Source organism: Mesoplodon mirus (assembly GCF_964341445.2).
Source record: "Mesoplodon mirus genome assembly, chromosome: 3".
In the NCBI taxonomy this organism is placed as follows: Eukaryota; Metazoa; Chordata; class Mammalia; order Artiodactyla; family Ziphiidae; genus Mesoplodon; species Mesoplodon mirus.
Genome location: NC_138978.1, coordinates 185,493,432 through 185,514,005, shown reverse-complemented (window position 1 = coordinate 185,514,005; position 20,574 = coordinate 185,493,432). Strand labels below are relative to the sequence as shown.

General features: G+C 36.8%; 1 protein-coding gene across 2 annotated transcripts in view; it reads right to left on the bottom strand.

Annotated features, from left to right (window-relative positions):
• Positions 1-20,574, bottom strand: part of USH2A (usherin) — a gene marked incomplete at both ends in the record, with an annotated part of 772,061 nt that overhangs the window by 350,360 nt on the left and 401,127 nt on the right. For both annotated transcript variants that reach the window (XM_082613798.1, XM_082613799.1), the window contains 2 exons: positions 14,539-14,686; positions 19,871-20,042. In XM_082613798.1, the coding sequence (XP_082469924.1) occupies positions 14,539-14,686; positions 19,871-20,042 (320 nt within the window). The remainder of the gene's footprint in view (positions 1-14,538; positions 14,687-19,870; positions 20,043-20,574) is intronic.

Sequence of the window (20,574 nt, the reverse complement as noted above, 5' to 3'; positions counted from 1 at the left end):
ATGGCCCTGGTAGGGAAATGATATTTACCAATGTGTGGAAGGAAGCAAGTGCAAGGTATAGTGAAGATATCCTGAATAGACCAGTATTTTCTTGTTGTTGCTGTAATTGGTTCAAGTCTAATAGAAACTAAGGATTCAAAGGGAGTTAGGGCTTGAATGCTGCTCCAAGAAGTTGGGATTTTATGATGCACAGGAGAATCATTGATGCTTTTATGTACTGACTAGGGGCATAATGAAAGTCTTATTGAGAAAAATTATCCTAGAATGACATATATAATACTGGTGTAGGGAAGACCATGGGGGTAGGGAAAAGTAGGACAGATGAAAATATCAAAAAGAAAAAATAATATTAATAATTTTTAAAGCCACATTTTCCTGAATGTATCATAACTAGTTGTAACCCAGGCAGGGATGTGGAAATGCCACATTTCAGAAGTAGCACGTGGCATATTCTAAGAGAAATATCTTTAACGCTTTTATATATAGCTGACCTTTGAACAACATGGGTTTGAACTGCATGTGTCTACTTATATGTGGATTTTTTTCAATAAATACAAAACTACACATTCTGAGGTTGGTTGATTCCATAGCTGCAGAACCACAGATAGGGAGGGCTGACTATGGGGATCTGAGCACCTGCGGATTTTGGTACCTGCAGTTGGTCCTGCCAATCCCTCATGGATGCTGAGGGAGGACTGCATGTGGATTTTCTGTCACATCACCCTTACTGCTCAAGGGTCAACTGTACTTTCTCTTTTTTAATAAAACAAACATGAGCTTAAGACTGGGATGTGTTAGACTAAATATGGTATAACAACGTCACTAGTCGAAGAGAGAGGTATCTATCTTTATAAGAAATGGACTGTGAAATTCCAAATGAAAAAACTCATAAAAACCTAGCTTGCCTCTATACTAATGGTTTAAAAGGGATTGATTTTCATTTGAGGATTAAAAAAGAAAGTTATGGGTCTGTTTTGTATCTTGACTGTATCAGTGTCAAAATTTTGGTTGTAATAGTGTACTATAGCTTTGGAAGATGTTGGCCATTAGGATAAACTGGACAAAGCACACATGGGCTCTCTTTGCATTATTTCTTACAACTGCATGTAAATCTAGAATTATCTCAAAAAACAACATTTAACTAAAATACAAAACAAAAACTGTTGTGTAGGGAAGCATGACAGAAGAGGTAAACACTTGAAAGGCAGGGGAAGTTGATGCTGAAAAAATAACTGTATTTATGTTTTAATCAGATACCTTAGTCCTCAGGAAATACCCATGAAAGCAGAAAGAGTTTCACTTTTCCTTTACAGATGAGAAAAACAGGTTTGAGAGAGGTTTGCTAACTTGGCCGTGATGGTTGGCACTGAAGCATTCAGACTCCACGAGGCACCAAACAGGATACTCGCCAGCTTCTGGGGGTCTATTTTTTTTCTATCTTTTAAAAATCATGTAATAAAACATAATATAGAAAAGTGTGTAAAATATGTTATATTTTTAAAACAAGTTAAAAAGCAAAACTCCTATAACCATCGCCAAGATTAAAAAAATAGAATATTGCAGCACCCTGCAAATGTCTTAGGAGTCCTTCATGATTCCAACCCTTCCCCCTGCCACAGACAACTAGATTGACTTTAAGAGCCATTTTCTTGCTTTTCTACCTAAGAATTCATCCCTAAACAAAGCAATTAAGTTTTGTGTGTTTTCTACTTTGAATTAATAAAATCATATTTATGCATTTTTTGCATCATTTTTTGTTCAACATAATATGCACCAGTTCTATCCATGCTGTTGAGAGTAGCCATACTTTGCTCATTTCCATGGCTGTATAGTATTCTTGTATGGCACAATTTATATATTTATTCTATTGTTGATATTTATATGGTTTCCACATTTTGGCTGATATATCAGTGTAGCTATCATCATTTTTGCACATGTGTCCTGAGTCTCATGTGTACCAGTTTCCTAGGGTATAGATACTGGAGTGGAGTTGTTGGGATATATTCAATTGTCTAGTAAGACAATGCTCAACTCTTTTTCAAAGTACATCAATTCCCATTACCACCTATAGTGCCTGTGAGTCCTTATTGTTACATATCCTCAAAAAGACCTTGTATAGTCATGCTGTTAAATTTTTGCCAGTATTTTTTGCATAAAATGGTGCTTTGTTTTGGTATTATTTTATTTCCCAGCTTATTAAAGAGACTGAGTACATTTCCTTATATCTATCAGCCATTTAATTTTTTTTTCTTTTGTGAAATGCTTTTTCAGATCTTTCCCCAGTTTATTATTGATTCCTAGGAATACTTTATATATTGTGGATACTGGTCTTCTGATAGTTACATGTGTTGTAAATATCATATCCCATTCTGTTACTTATCTTTTCAGGCACTTAGTTTATAGCACATTTTGATGAAAAAAAGTTCTTAATTTTAGTAAACCTTTTATCAATATGAAGTTACCTAATTATCTCTAATAATCCTGTTTGCCTGAACATCTCCTTCGTCTGATATTAAAGTAGCTATACCAGCTTTCTTTTCTTTTTTTATTCCTTACATTTTAATTTGCTTTAGTTTGAGAAGGAAGGGGTTAACAGCTGATTCAGGGGCTTTCCCCTAGCCTTGGGGACTCCTGAGGCTCTAACTTGGCTGAATCTTTCTTGCTACACTACCTCAAGATAAACCAGAATCCATCTGAGCACTGTGTACTGGACCAAGCACCTGACCTCACTGTCAATGTTGTTTATAAGTAATGGTTAGCTGGCATTGATGAGATGCAGTTGCACCAAAGAATGCACACTAATCATGTACCTGGTACCCTCATGGTGGGATAGAGCTGTGGTTTTATTCAATAACTTTCAAATAAGCTTTTAGAAAAAACGAGGGAGAGCTATATATACTGACATGAAAAGATGCCTACTCCATACTTGTCAGGAGGAAAAAACAGAGCTGCAGAATTATACATTTATGGCCAATTATTTTTAAGAGTCTATTTTATGCCTGTACATGTAAATGAGTATTCATTCAATCAGCACAGTAATTATTGAGTGCCTACTATGTTCTGGGCACTCTCTTAAATGTGGTGGAGAAAAACATAAGCCACAGACACAAAATCAGGGGGCAAAGTGGAAGACTTCCCAGCTGGTGGCTGCCCTTTGAAGAACTTCCTCTCACCGCATATGGCTGTTCTCTCGCGACTATGCATCTTTAAAACTTGGCTAAGGAACTTCCATTTTCTAAGCTTTTATTTCCTCTCCAATAAAATTGGGACACTATTCCTTGCCCTGGTGGCCTGAGTTAACATGAGTACCAAATGAGTGAGCATATATGAAAGTCCCCAAGGAATTAGGTGTTATGCACGTAAAAGGCATGAGCTTAGAGCTGTCCCTTTCTTCCAGGATAAGTTCAAGCCCGGTTTGTTATGGGAATCTCAGCTGAGACTGTCTCCTCCTACTCTGATCTATGTCACGAACTGCATGTTTCTTGTAGAGAAATAATCTGCACATCTCTCAAAAACACATTTGAGACAGGTCTGTATTCCTTACTTGTAGGCTGTCATCACCTAGCAGGGTTTTTTTTTTTTCTATTTTTTATTTTATATTAGAGTATTGTTGATTAACAATGTTGTGTTAGCTTCCGGTATACAACAAAGTGATTCAGTTATACACATACGTGTATCTACTCTTTTTCAAATTCTTTTGCCATTTAGGTTATTACAGAGTATTGAGCAGAGTTCCCTGTGCTATACAGTAGGTCCTTGTTGGTTATCTATTTTAAATATAGCAGTTTGTACATGTCAATCCCCAAATCCCTAACTATCCCTCCCCCACCCTTCCCCTGGTAACCATAACTTCGTTTTCTAGGTCTGTGGGTCTGTTTCTGTTTTGTAAATAAGTTCATTTGTATCATTTTTTTAAGATTTCACATATAAGTGATATCATATGGTATTTGTCTTTCTCTGACTTACTTCACTTAGTGTGATAATCTCTAGGCCCATCCATGTTGCTGCAAATGGCATTATTTCATTCTTTTTAATTACTGAGTAATATTCCATTGTATATATGTACCACATCTTCTTTATCCATTAAGCCTACCACCTAGCAGTTTCTTATATGTGTTTGCTAAGTCTTTACATAAGATTCCTCCCCTACTTCAATCAAGCCCAGAGAGTACAGTGTGAAAACACAGCTACTTACTAAATACTATAAAATAATTTTTGAAAAAAATATACTGGATTTAGTGGCTTTGCTTTTTGGTAACCTACTGGCATAGTAATCTGATTCATCAGAAAATATTTATGGAGGACCTACTATGTGCCAGGCATTGTGTTACATGCTGGGAATACAGAAGTGATCAAAACAGCCTTGGTACCTGCCTTCAGAAAACTTTCAATCTAAGTGAGAAGACAGACTAAGTGCATTATGTGTATGTAAAGTTGATTAAAGGAGAATCAGAGGGAATAGAAGAAAACATGGCGGGTGGGGCAGGGAAGGCAGATGCTAACCTAGTCCAGGTTCATTAGGGAATAAGGCTTATTTGAGAAACAGATCTTTAAACTGACTTTGCACTGGGAGTTACCTCGTTAAGAGGAAAGATTTCATATACCATTGTTTGATTAGTTATAACAAAAATTTCATAATAATAAATTGAAAGCTTTCAATGAGATATCAGTAAGTTGATTACTATTTAAAAATGAAATATCACAGGAGTATTAGATAAACAATTTGCAACTAGAACTTTTGAACACAGCCCTCTTTTTTTATTTGCTTTAAAAATGTCTAATGTGCCAAAACGAAGTGCAACAAAGTAGAATTGTTTGTTTGTTTACTTATTTCCTTTTTCCAGTCTCAGAATGAAAGGAAGTAGTTTACCTTTACTCTACATTCAGCCCCCAAATTGTGTGTGTTAATTGTGGATTAAATGAGATTTAGACATGAGTCGGGGTCTCAGTAGGAACCTGATAGAAACTCAAATGAACAAATGAGGATAGTTTAGTGAAGGATCTATGTACAAGGATATGGGTAGAGTTAATGGAAAACTCCAAGTGATAATAACGTATCCCCGGTTAGAAATTGTCAGGACTCCTAGGAGCCAGTAAGTATCCTTAAATTTGCAGGGGAAAGGATGAAAACTGATTCAGGAAGGTGGAGAAAGAGCTGGAGTCACAGGGAAGGACCACTGGATAGGAGCTGTAGCCTTTAGTGGAGGAAGGCAGCCCTGGAGCCCAGAGCCTGGCAGAAAGTTCTGAGACTCCCTTCTCCTCTGACTCTTTCAACTCTTGCTGCTGCTGCCCAGGGACAAACCAAAAGGAAGCCAGAGAGAGAGGAAGCCCATTGACGCTGTAGTAAAGGTCAGCCTTGTAGGATGCAGGGCTGAGTGGAGGAGAGTAGAGAGAGGATCTGAAGAGGCAAAAGAAAAATATACAACATAAAAAATTACAGGGAATTATTATATTGCACCAAATTGTATTTTTTGTGCTTTTCTCTTGCTTATCCTCTTGTGCTAATAATCAGTTAAGATAGATATAAAAAAATAAAACAATATTATGCTATGTGGTATGGGGGATCAGGTTATTTAATCCAGTTCTACAAATTCAGTTCTTCAGTGGATAATCCACAAAATGGATACTTAATTCCCACTGGCTCTCTATCATAAGCAGTTTGAAATTTATCACCTTTCTCCTTCCATAATGGTAGAATTTTTAAGGTGTTTAATTTTCACAGGGAAGCTGAATCATAACTGTCCATAAAGCACATCCACTGGGATATATATCTTTGTGCCTCTTCATCAGGTTATGTCAAATTGTATTTCCTAAGGTGCCCAATAGATTGTCATATATAACCACGGAAATTCAATACAAGTACAATACAATGTAAATTTAATACAAGGTATCTCTATGTACATTGAAGAATTCTGTTTACTGTAAGAATTAAACAACAATGCTTTAGTGTGTCATAAAAATAACATGCCTAGTGAATATAGATGCTCCAAACATATTTGTTTGTTTTTTCCAGTCCAGTGTGGCAATGTGAATATCAACTGAGGTTTCCCCCCAAGGTCTGGATGATGATTGAATGTGGCAGATATCTCCCTATGTGAATACTTGATCCTTCAATTAAAAAGGAAAAGAGAGAACAGCTTTCACAACGTGGAAGAATGCCTTATTACTGTTATGCTCGCCTAAAAATGGAATCAACGGAATCTGAAAAAGAACATGCTTGGGAAATTCTACCTGACAAACAGATGGGAGGTGTTTCATAAAAATTACACAAGGTTTGCTTCAAACTGTCAAGCCATTTTCCTAAGTGATTCACCAACTTCTATAATCTGTTTCTTCTAGGAAATCTGAGTATTTCCAGGAAAGAAAATAGATTCACATTTTGACTGTTTAAAAAGAAAGTTAGTTCAAAATAAAAAGTTTAAAAAAATAGTTATTCCTTTAAAACCAGAGAAAAATCAGGACAGACATCTTAGAAGTGTTGAATCTTGGCACTGAGAATGAGACACTGAACCCGTAAAAGTATCTGAAAAAAATCTTTTTTTCACATGGCTACATGGAATCCTACATTATGAGCATTTCTGCACAAAGTAGAGGTGAGGAGTACAGTGAATAAAATCATGCATTTTGAGTCATTCACACCTTGTTTTGTATTACATTCCTACTTAACTAGCTGTCTTGCCTAGAGTAAGTAAGTTTCTTAATACTTATAAATTTGAGTTTCCACATCTGAATGTTGGAATAACAGTACCTATTTCCTGGGCTAGTTATGAGATTGAAAGTACCTGGCACATAGTTATACATTGTAGCTATTACTATGACTACTATTATTAGTATTAGCAGAAAGTCAAATATTTCTTTCTCTGCATGGGTACAGCACTTAATTCATATTTACACATACACCTTCATGTACATACATTCTAAAAATTTCTCTATAGCCTTTCTTAATGTGAAGGACAGCATATACAGAGTGTGTATAAATATCTACAGTTAATTAGTGTGCTTACCACCCATTCCTGAAATCATATATATGCTCAAAAAATGGAACTAAGCTTTCTTTCAATAATGTTCCGTTGTCTTCATGGTACTATGTATAAGTTTGCAAAAATAATCAACTTCCTAAAATTTTCCTATTCTTACTGAAATGATTGTCACTTCCATGGTACATATCCGTGTATGAATTCTCACAACGCTGGGTCAATACAAAAGGCTAAATGAGGAAAATGTTTCCATAGGCTCCTCAAGTATTCTCTCCTTTCTCAAGGAGATCCTGGGACCCTTGTCTAACGGGTGCCCAGCTCTCATGCCCATCTTGACATTAGCAAATCCTGACGGCTATAACAAGATAGCCTTTCACAATGAGGCATGCAAAGCAGATCCAGCTTGGCATGCTGTCTCTCTTTAGAACATCTACGAATTACCAGCCTGAGGAAACTGTATGCCAAATGACTGAGTCTCTAAGTATGTACTTTGAGCCTTCAGTAAGCCAAGACGGAGATGCCTTTCCACTGCCTTTGAAATCATCCCACCTGTATTACATAATTATGACATGCTCTAAGTGTGCATTTATGTGTACTGTATGATTGCATATGCTTATGCTTCTCACATCAACACAATTACCATTTTATTGTCCCTGGCATCAGTAAACACTAATCCATCCAACAGCTGTTTAATACTCATCTCCTCCATGACTGGCACCCTGCCAAATGCTGGGACTAGAACAGCAAACAATGCATATGGAATCCCTGCCCTCATGTGGGTCACAGTCTAACAGGGAAACTATTTTAGGTAAATTTACTTAGGTAAGGATAGTGGAGATTTACAAGAAATTCTAAGTATTAATAAAGGATACGAATTCATATTTTATACTTTTAGGTAGTATTTTAAATATATATATTCTAATTAGTTTAAAATGTTACTAAATATTATGCTAGACAAGGAGGAATAAGTTTGGTGGAGTCGAATATCTATGCTGATTTTAGCAAAGTAGACCTCAAGTGGGAGGAATAATCATATTTCCAGCTTCTAAGGCCAAAGCTTCTGAAAGGAGATAAAGCTCGTGAGAATTTGGAAGCTCTCAAAAGCGTAATGCTAATTATGCAACTGTAATCTACACAATACAGGTCACACATTTCTTAGACAGCAATCCTTTGTGCTGCTTCTCATGGCTGGCTAATGGTATGACAAAGGAAGAGCCAAGGTCCTACAGAATAAACGGTACTTATCCACCTTGGACCTAAAAAGTAGCTCTTTTCGGAGGTTTTAAAATCCTGCCTGAAATTGCAGCCTGCAAAGAACACCTTTGCCAGAGGGAATGTGGATGCGAAGGACTCCTGAGTAGAGAAACAGAGGTGGAGTATCACACCACCATTTTTGCAGGTGTGTGAAGCAAGTCACCAGGATTAAGCAGGGCATATTTGAAGGAAGCAAAGTCTTAGGTGTTAATCAAGTGATGATGACCCAGTACTTGGTAGACTAAGGCAATGCATAGCAAGCAGCATTCTTTAGAATAGCAAAATCATGGAAACTTAAGTGTCCATCAATAAAAGATGGGTCACATAAGCTGTGGTTTCACCCAGTGGGAGTTTACACTGCCTTTCCAAAGAATGAAGTTGAGCTACACTTAACTGCCATGGAAAGATGTTACCACCATATTGTTAAGTGAGAAAAGGAAGTTGCACAAAAAGAGATGAACTCACTCTTTTTTAACAGATGTATATTTTAGGCATATATCTTTTTGTGATTGCTAACTTAAAATTTTGTTTGTTTGTTTTAAACTAACACAGTCCTTAATCTTGATTTTTTTCTGGTTTTAAAGTTTATTGCATTCTATTACATCCTCCCTACATCTTTTTTTTTTTCATTGCGGCAAAAAACACATACCATGAAACTTACCATCTTAACCATTTTAAATATACAGTATAGTAGTGTTAACTATAGGCACACTGTTGAGCAAGATCTCTAGAACTTTCTCACCTTGCAAAACTGAAACTTTATATCCACTGAACAGAAACTCTCCGCTCCCCTTACCCCCAACCCCTAGCCCCTGGTAACCACATTCTGCCTCCCTGTGTTTGACTACTTTAGATACCGCATATACATGGAATTACGCCATATCTGTCTTTTTGTGACTGGTTTATTTTACTCATATAATGTTCTCAAGGTTCATCCATGCTGTAACATGTGACCATTTCCTTCTTTTTTTTTTTTTTTTTTTTGCGGTACGCGGGCATCTCACTGCTGTGGCCTCTCCCCTTGCGGAGCACAGGCTCTGGACACACAGGCTCAGCGGCCATGGCTCACGGGCCCAGCCACTCCGCGGCATGTGGAATCCTCCCGGACCGGGACACAAACCCATGTCCCCTGCATCGGCAGGCGGACTCTCAACCACTGCACCACCAGGGAAGCCCTCCTTCTTTTTTTAAGGTGGAATAATGTTCCATTGTATACATATACAACATTTTGTTTATCCATGGACATTTGGGTTGCTTCCATCTCTTGATTATTGTGAATAACTCTGCAATGAACATGGGTGCACAAATATCTCTTCAAGATCCTGTTTTCAGTTCTTCTGGATAAATAACCAGAAGTGGGATTGCTGGATCATATAATAATTCTATTTTTAATATTTTGAAGATTTTTCCATACTGTTTCCCATAACAGCTGCACCATTTTGCATTCCCACCAATGATACACAGGGACTCTAGTTTCTCTACGTCCTCTCCAGCACTTGTTATTTTCTGTGTGTTTTTTTTTTTTTTGACAGTGATAATCAATATATTTTTTGATTGAGCACCGATTATGTGTCAGGCACTAGAGCTGCTGGTACAGCACTGAACAAAACATGCTAGAACAGGAGAAATTCTCTGAGCATGTGAAGCATGTCCTGAAGCAAAGAGCAAGCTACCCAGCACAAGCTGTGGGGCAGGAGCAGGTTGGGGAACAAAGGAAAGAGAGGAATCAGAAAGCAAGAGGCCATGCTCCTAGCCCCTGGGTAAAGAATATCCCCATGCCTCTCTCTCGCTTTGTCACAGCTTACCCTTCCCCCTCCCCATGGACATATATACACTACTAAACGTAAGGTAGATAGCTAGTGGGAAGCAGCCACATAGCACAGGGAGATCAGATGGGTGCTTTGTGACCACCTGGAGGGGTGGGACAGGGAGGGTGGGAGGGAGGGAGATGCAAGAGGGAAGGGATATGGGAACAGATGTATATGCATAACTGATTCACTTTGTTATAAAGCAGAAACTAATAAAAAAAAAAAAGTATCCCCAGACTCCGTGCAACAAGAGAAGTCACTGCAATGAGAAGCCCGTGCATCACAACGAAGAGCAGCCCCTGCTCGCCACAGCTAGAGAGAGCCCGAACGCAGCGACGAAGACCCAACGCAGCCAAAAATAAATTTTTAAAAAAATAAAAAAAAAAGATTATCCCAAGTTTAATGAGTAGGAGCTGATAGTTTAAATCCGAATCAGTTATAAAGCAGAGAGCCTGTTTCCTATGCCATGCTGGCTACAGGTTACCAATTGCTTGATAGGCAACAAGTGGATATTTATATATGAACCTTTTATACCTTTCATATTTTGTCACATATAGGTATGCATTTGGAAATACTTCTTATAGAAAGTGGGTTTACTGTTTCTCAACATTTTTTTTCAGGTTTATAAAGTCCTAATGAAATAATCCTTTATGTATATAGCTGACTAACAGAGTCAAGATTTTGGAGCCTAGAGTGTACAAAACCAGGCAATCAGTACCCCTTACAGAATACGACAGTCTAAATGTGTAAATACCTCTGGACCTGCTACATCTTAATAAAGACCCAGAGGGAAGACATTCCCACATCCTCAGGTTGCTTCTTCTCCATACACTTGGCACCTTGTACACATCCCTACCTCGTTATTATTTGTTTACATGGATGTTTCTCCTAAGGAACTCTCTGGTCCTCTTAAGAGCAAGGACTGGGGGCTTCCCTGGTGGTGCAGTGGTTGAGAGTCCGCCTGCCGATGCAGGGGGCGCAGGTTCGTGCCCTGGTCCGGGAAGATCCCACATGCCACGGAGCGGCTGGGCCCATGAGCCATGGCCGCTAAGCCTGCGTGTCCGGAGCCTGTGCTCCGCAATGGGAGAGGCCACAACAGTGAGAGGCCCGCGTACAGAAAAAAAAAAAAAAAAAAAAAAAGATCAAGGATTGGGAAAATTCATCTTGGTATCATCAGAATGATGGCACCTAGTGGGTCATCAAAAGTATATTTTGAAGGAATACATTCAATTTTTGTAGGGCATGAGGAGGCTCTTAAAGTTATTTGGGTGAGAAATACTACGGGCCTTCATTAGAGGAGTACAGTTAACGAAAAATCAGGGGTGAGCAAGAACTGAACTCAGGAGTGCCTCCCAGGTTTCTGGTGGTACTACTGGGTGGTGCTAATCAGGGAGAGGGGAAACACAGGAGAAAGGGCCAGTAGAGGGGAAGAGAGCATCAGGAGAAACAACTTGGATATGTTGAGTTTAAAATATAATAGAAATCCGTGTGGGGATCTCCTGAAGAAGGGATGCTAAGGAGGGAGGACTCACCCAGAGGGTGTATTTAATACTCTTTCAGCATTTTAAAAATTTATTTATTTTTTGGCATCGCCACCCGGCATGCAGGATCTTAGTTCCCTGACCAGGGATTGAACCCGTGCCCCCTGTAGTGGAAGCGTGGAGTCTTAACCACTGGATTGCCAGGGAAATCCCCCAATACTCATCAGCATTTTGATGGTAACCAAGTCAACGGGATATTATGATTATTCAGGTCTTTTGTTGGAGCACTAGAACCTACTCCTTTAATCAGTGTCCCCAAGATGGTGTTAATGATCAGATATGTTTGAGAAACACAATTTAAAATCATTTGAAAGGGTATCTGTAGTGACATAAGGCTGAAATCTATCTCATTTTCCAATTGTATTACTCTTCCGCAGCATATTCAGAAATTAGAAAGCAACCACAATGCAGCTGTACTGTAATATGGGCCTAGTTCCATTAAATTCGAACTAGGCATACTCAAGAAGAGAAAATTAAAAATTCTTAAGTCAAATGCAAAATCCAAACTCCAAAAAAAAAAAAAACACCTAGTCCCAGACCCCACACAGCTGAACAAATATATTTCAGAAACAAATACATGTCAAACAAACATATCCCAGGATCTGGCCTGTAACTACTTCTATCCTCTCTGTTGGTATCATTAAAAGAGTCAGGACTCTACAATATATATGCTAATGATTGAATGAAATTTTCACAAGACACAACTAAATAAATTAAGTATTATTAGGTATCAGCAGAAACTACTCCACTGTGTTAAGCTCCATGAAGGAAAAGAGAAATGAATGATTTGTGGTCCTTAGCATCTGGTGGGCATGTTTGACATGTACCCAAATAAATTTGGACCAAGGATGAATGAAGTACGTGTCATGATGAAGGCATAGGAAGAGGATATATGGTCAAGAGAAGAGAGGAAGCTTGACTTACACTCAAGAAAGAGTGACATGATTTCATAAAATAAGAGGCTTAACATTTAGTCCTGAGGAATGAGTTAGATTTGGAGAGATGGTAGGGATCGTAAACTCCAATTTTATAAGCCAAGGAAACTGGGGTTCATGGCATTTAGTAAATTTTCCAGAGTAACACAGTTACTCATCAGAGATAAGATTTGACTCTAGGCCCATTTGACTCCATACCCATGTTTTTCAACCCTGCACCGAGCCATAAGTATTTCAGGAGGCTAAAAAGGAAAGTGTGTTACAAGGCTATGTCAACGCAGATCGAGTCACAAGTTGGGGCTGATGTGAATGCCTGACTAAAGAATCTGGACTTTATTCTTTGGGGTTTTAGAGGGAAGTGTGGGAGCTGTGAAAACAGATGAAGTGACAAGATAAACATCCAATGATCAGATCCTCCTCTAGGCAATGGAGGATAGAAACTGAACACTGGAATATCTGAGGAAAGTGGAGAGAGAAGTAATGAAGCGAAGAAATTTTTTTTTAATGAAACTATTACTTAAAAAATGTCTAACCATTGCCCCACAGTAAAAATTCTGAAAACTCTGATGTGATTAAACACAAGACTTTAGATTAAATGATCGTGTTAACACCAATCTTCTAAATCTCCCAAATTCTTATGGTTCAATGAATATATTTTAAAGCTGCTTGTAAATATATAACACATAATACACAAAGATTCTTTGAAATGTCGTAAGTATTTCTTTAGTCAGCCTAGGATTCTGGGGGCAGTTATAGTTACAACTACTGATTAGGATGAAGGGAAATGTCTACTAAAATCATGTAACAGCAGTTAAGAGCAATCCAACTGGAATAAATCATTCGCATTTTCATTGCCACCTACAGACTAGGTTTCTTTGTGGAGCACAAAGTATGACAAGATTGTTGACTGTTTAAGTATCAAATAGCTATCTATTTATTTTTTACTAGGAAATTTGTAATAGTTCAGGGATAACTTCAATAGCAGAGATAATCACTCACTGTAATTATTAGATCTCTCTCCCTTACCTCAAATATATCTCATGCATTTGCCAAAAGTTTAATTAAAATGAGATGACTGGAGTAATTAATATCATAGTAAACATAAGACAAACTAATAAAATTGTAATTCTTCTCCTTTCATTCTTTCTGGCTATGCTAAAAGAGGCCATTTCAATGTTCAGTAATGAGTTACCTAAAACAGTTTCTACGATATTAAAAGTCTTCTCGATATTTGTCTTAAAGAGGAATAAAATTTGATGTGACATAAGCTTGACCAGTGTGGAAAAATGACACTATGCTATATGGAACTTAAAGATATTTCCAGTAAATGAATAAAGCAATTTCTATCCCAAGTTACTACAAATTCTTTATAAGATTTTATTTTAGCAAACTTTAACTGGCTAACCGAACTCTCTAAACTATTCAAAGACATATATATATGTGTATATATACACATATATATGTGAAATATGCGCATATCACTTAGAAATATATACAATCCTTTTCAAGTTAAACAAGAAGAAATGTATATATTTAATGTATGCATGCTGAACTATTTATAAATAACATATTAAAAATACAGAGTTCCAAATGGTCCCTTTTAAGATAAACTTATTAAAGCAAAAGCAGTTTGAAATACAGTATGTGCACGAACTTTCTATCTCCCTACTTCTCTAAGGAGGAATGAATAACAGTCCAAAACAAAAAGTCACTGAAAATATGTCACTCTCACAAGGCCATTCTTTGGGAATCCTGGTTTGTTCTCTTCACCTCTCCCAGAGCATATTAAACCATAAGATGCAGTACATAAGAACTATCAAAAGGGAGCACTTTTGAGCCACCAAAATTGTGTGTTAACCTAAAAACCACAATGTCCTAAACTACAGACAATGATACTATCTCAGGTATTTTATGTGCTAAAATGATCATTAAAAATTAAGCACCACATATAAGCTGCCATTTAGAATATTAATTTACCTTTGCTAATCATCTTTTTAACTTGAGGCTAAAAGAGTTCACTTACCATTTGGATATTCAGGCTCAGTCCAGGAGATGTTAAAGGAGTGAGGTGAATCCGGGTGCACTTTGGGGGCTGGCACGCCTTCAGGGGCCCTCTCCTCAGTCAGGGCCTGGCTGGCCTCACTCACTGTGCATCCACCCCCGGTGCAAGCCTGGACAGAGAGACAAAAAGGGCACATTTCACTTTGGGGCCCCAAAGTTTAGATGAGCATTGAAGAAAGAGAGTTTGCCATAAAGAGGTCCAGATCCTTTAAAATAATGCTCCCTTTTTTAACCTCCCACCCCCAAATAAATTTGTGTCATTGCTGAGGTTTGACATTTAATCTGTTTGCTTTTTAGGACACGACACCTCCATCTCCAACAATCAAGCAATAACCCAGAATGAAAGAATGTATGGATTATGAATACATCCTAAGTTAGAGCCTAGAGATGGGGCATATATTGACTGTGTGAATAGCCACGATGAAATTATCCTCACACAAAGGTTCTTAGAATGAATTAAACACACACACACACACAAACTGTGTACACCATATGAGAAAAGTACTAGAGATTGAAGACTACTTCAGGACAAAACAAGTGATTTCTAGAAAAAAAAAAGAGCACAGAAAATATAATCGCTTTCAACTTACTGTAGCGTGAGCAATACGTTTAAAGTAGAACACAATGTGAAATGGAATAAAACAATATTTTTCATAAATTGACAACAAAGCAGTTGTTGAGTGAATGTTTATTGGCTTTAAGGGTCAAGTCATTTACTTATGTGCCAGAGGAACTGAGCTTCAATACATGGCCAACAAACTTAAAACGCTCACAGAACCCCCAAATTCCCAAAGGAGGGAGGTACTACTAATTCCAGAAATGGATTCATGGATATTAAGGATATTCAAAAACTTCTGTGTACATTTTCATCATAAACTGCCAACAATTCCAAATAAATGTTTCAGTATATGAGGAAAATATCATCCCTACCTAACATATGAGATAAGCACTTCTCCAGGAAATTGAGACATCCACACAGTTTTTCCAGCCTATGTCTGCTAGTAAATATTAGCAATTATGTCTTTATATAACGCAGCTATTTGAAAACTACGCTAAAGCTTTGTTCAGTACCTCTTTAAGTTACAACTGTAATTTACACAATAAAATGTAAAAATCTTTCAAAAAGCACTACATTTTACCATGAGCATTAAGAAAATGAAGCAAAATCATAGGACAATGTAAAAAGCAGGCAGTTATTCAGTTCGTTTTCATGGAAGGTAGATATGACTAATAGTAAAAAACCAAAAGCCCTCTCTATTTTCTCGGGCCTTTACCAAGCTTTCCAGTTTGATACTGAAGGAATGACCTTTTGATACTTAAAGCAGTTAGTATTCTTTTTCCTAAAAATAGAAGAAAGCTGACTGATTTTAAAGGTATTTTCTTATACTGAAGTATACTACTTGTAAAGTTGCTGCAAAATAGCTGCAAATTCTTCACTCTAAGTGTAAGTAACAATAAATGGTCAGTAGACTCGGAGATCAATTTTACCTCTTATTGTAAGAAGACAACAGTAACCCATGTCTTCAGGATAATTTCTCAGCGTAAGCAAGTTTCAGATGGGCTAAACTGTGGCCTGGGCATGAAACTGCATTAAGATTGGGGACCTAATTAACCTCTGCGGGTTTCCTCTAATGCTCAGCTGTGGCATGTGCATATCTCTATAAGAGATAAACCATATTCCTCCTGAGAACAGAATCTTGGCAAATAAGGAGAAATCAATTGAGCTCCTGATTCGAAGCCCTAGGACATGTTGCTATTAGCCCAAGAAATAACTACCTGAACATTAAAACAGAAGAATTAAAAAAAAAAATTTCCAACGTGCTAAAAGTCCACCAGAAAACGTGGCAGGAAAAGAGGCTGTATGAGACGTCTGAATTTTCGAAGGAAAATGCTCCAAGGAGCATATTTTCCAGTCCTTAGAGACATAAATCCATCCACTGGCATTTCCTAGACTTTTTTTTCCTTAGGAGGGGAAAAATGTTGCAGCATGTTATGCTGAAACTCAAACCACACGGGATGTAATTCTGATAGTCTCTTTGTCACTATTGTTTTTCTTATTTGTGGCCTAAGACTTCCCCCCGCCATCTCTTCCAGAGAAATACTGTATGTACTATGTGACATTTCACTATGTATTTTTTAAAACAGAGTGTGAATTAAAATTTACTTCGTTTTGAGAATTTTATGGGATGGGGAATTCTGGAATAAATGAAGACACCCTCTGGTTTGGAAGGACTGTTCGTTGGGCTGTGTCATGGAAGACCCCATAAACTAGCAACTTGATAAAAAGCCTCTTAAGGATCCAAGGAGTTTATGAGAGAATTTTTCTTGTAAATGAACCCGAATTTACAAAGGGGTTGCTGAAACAACAGAATTACCTGCAAGATATTTTATTTTGTTCTTTTGTCCCCACATTCTTTTTGTATGCATTTAGAGGTGCTAGGTGAGTGGGGTGAGTATCTTAGTTCCTTCAATAAGGAAATAAATGTTCTTAAAGTTGCTTCTGGTTATAGCTTTTATCAATTACAAATATATTGTTTTAAACTGAGAAGTCATACTACCGCCCTGAAGTGATGAGTAACCGGTCCAAATAGGAGATTCAATTTTGGTACAGTAAAATGCATAACTAATAAAAGCGTAGCAATTATTTTTGAAATCATGACTATTAAGAACATCTAAAACTAGCATTCTTTTTTCTAACAGGTTTTTTTCAGATAAGTAGCGTCTGATGATGTTAAGAACGCAGCATATTTTTAAAGTATGAAGAAAAAGAACAAGGCCATGTTATCTAGAAATGATCTTTAGAAAATTTAAAGCTCATCATTTCCAAGAATCTTTCCAGGAAATATACTTAACATTCATCGAGAGGCAAATGTCTAGCAGTAATATGAATATTATCAAACCATACATATCTCAATACCTGTCTTACAAGCTTCCTTATTTAATTGCTGGCTTATTATCTTTACCAGGTGTTACCACGCTTTGCAGTACCATTTGTTGAGTGGAACAAAATATTATACTGTTTCTTCTAGGAGAAAGAGCTTGTATTTTGAACCACACAGTCCCTAACTCTGACATTTTACAGCAAGTTATTTGATTCACATCAGAAGTCTCAGATTCTTTATGAAATAAGTGTACTCAGTGTTCACTCATTCATTCATTCTTTCAAGAACTGTTTGCGAGCTTCCAGTTTCCAGACACCTTGTTTAACTCTGCCGATATATGCAGTCTCTACCCTTTAGGAGTTTCTAATCCAGGCAACAGGGGAAATTACACGAAACCACATGAAGTAACATACCTGCTCCAGTCTGGAGTAAATCATATGGAATCCCCATGTTTTTTTCTCTAATGCCTGCCTAAATGCTTTGTTATCTGTATGTTTTGTTTCTTAGCACTTAGCATGCTAAGGGGTAACTCCACTTGGCTGAGAACCTGATCTCCACCTATTAATCTCATGACCTTGAAAGCCAGTTATTATGTTGAAACTGTAAATATACACGTGTTCCTCAATTAACCAAGGTGAACCTAAAATGTTCTGGTTCATTAAATTTATGGGTTAACAAAGTTAAAGTAAAAAAACCTTTTAGTTGAATACTTCCTGAAGATGTATCAGTGTATTTTCTGCCCTAACAAAAACAGTGAAATCAAGAATAATATGAGCAAATTTACTTCCCTAACAAGAGTTAGGGCAAAGACTTCCACATCTTTATGACACCTTGCACCAACATAATTCACTGGCTGACAGGTCTCATTTGACTTCACAAAATATTATTTGGGGTCACCTTTTTAGCATCATAGAATTTTAGGGCTCAAAGAGACATTAAAAATCATTTAATTCAAAGTCTTACTTTTAGGCTTGAAGAACCTAAGACTCAGTGCACTTAAGTGAATTTGTCTTAGGTCATTCAGTTAGTGGCAAAATCTGAATTAAAACTCAAGAGAGCAGACTCCTAATCTAGTGGTATTTATTTTTCAAGGTATTACAGATTTATAAAACATAGGAGATTCAGGTGGATTTTCATTGACTGCGCAGAATATCCTAAAAATTGCCTTGGAAGTAGAAATTTGTTTCCTATCCTTTGCTTCCTTCGAATCAAAACCAAGAGCAACACAATTTCTGTTTAATTTTAGTTGCTTCTAAACCATAGGGACTTTGCTTATTTTGATATCACCACTGTTTTGAAAATAGTGTGGATTTCTGTATTAGCTTTTGAAAATCAAGTTAATACACTTCTTATATCTTGGGTAATAAAGCTAAGTAATCCAATCGCTGATTCAGAACCCATTTGCGTGCTGAACACCTAGGCACATGAAGCCAGTTCTGAACAGGATTTTTAACATTGTCTGATTGCCCTTGTTTTATGGTGTCAGGTCAGACAGCAACAGTTGAATGTAGTTTATTTTCTTGTGGTATAATATTTAGAGCATTCAAGAGCATGTTAAGTGAAATGAATGCGTACACAGTGTCTACATAAATGTAAATTTATTCATAATCAAGAGCAGAATATTTTCTATGGCATTTATCAAAGCAAATATCCTTATATAGGTATTGCTATAAAATGAAGAGTGTGTTTAAGACAAATAGGGACAATCTCATGTTTATATTCAGTTATTTTCAGGTGTGCTATTAAACTTAAAAAAGATTATATTTCATCAAAAAACAAAAGGAACTACTAAGTATAAATTCCACAGTAATATCAAGGTCTTTTAAAAGACCTTTGTGTAAAAGTGCTATTTTGCATTAAAAAATGCTATCGCCTGTCTAAACTGTGTTGATTCTAGGGTTTTATTAAGTGACTGTTCTTTTGAGACAGAAGTGTAATGTAAACCAGAATATAATAATAATCAAGAATATTTGGGGGTCATTTAAACCTTCATTTAAAAATATAAGACCTACATTTTCATACTGCACATTGCTTTTCAAATGAATACAAGCCCCATGGGGACATAACCTTACTAATCCAAGCATTTTCTAAAAAGCCCTCAACAATTGTGACATTCTACAAACAATAAAAAAGAAATAATTTCTGATAATCCCAAATTAGATTTGGAAAAATCTACTGATTCAGATGGTTATTCTATTGTTTTGCATAATATAAAATAAATATGTAGGTATTAGATCAGCAGAATTTTCACTTTGTATTTGAAGTGAGTTTTCAGTATAAATAGCAATACAAGAGAATTTTGTATTTTTTTTTTTTTTAAGTGAGGCATGGAGAGAATATGAGACAAAAGAAAGGGAAGCAGCAAGGGGAATGATGGAGACAGAGAAACTGATAAAAGGAAAGTGAACTTACTCCCAGCTTGATGAAGTATTTATTACCAGGGAAAAGGTACTGTAGCACATGATCCTGAAAAAGTTCTGTACTATTATAGATGACATCCCAAATTGTAAAATCATGCGTGTGATTTGAAATATATAGTATATAGCGCTCCAGAATTCCATTTACTTTTCTTGGTTGTTTCCACCTGGGAATGAAAAAATATAGCATTATTATCATCATACATTAAAGTCCAATCTGAAATGTGCAGGATTTTTAAAGGACACAAATGAACTTGGATTTATGCCACTGTAAAGAAACACACTGAGAGCTCAAAAGTGATTCACTTAAAAAAACCCAAGTAGTCATTAAATGTCTATTCTGAATGGTATAAAAATATGACATAGTACCTGCTCTGTAGTTAGTTATATTTTTAATTAGCTAATAATACAAAAATGCATGAGTGAGCATTTGATTTTGAGCTTAAGTCATAGAACAAAAATTGGGAGAAGTACTGAGAACTTCTGAGAAATGAGAGGGAGAGATAATTGCATAATTTTCAAGCCATAATTGTCTTGAAAAATGCAGCAATCTAACATAGAGGTAATATGCAACTACAGAAGAAAAGCTGAGATTGGAAAGGCTGAAGTACTCAAATAAGACTTCTTGAATGAGGTGACACACTACCTGGATACATACGATTGTATACTTGATAGCTGCATGGGAATTGGTAGGCAGAA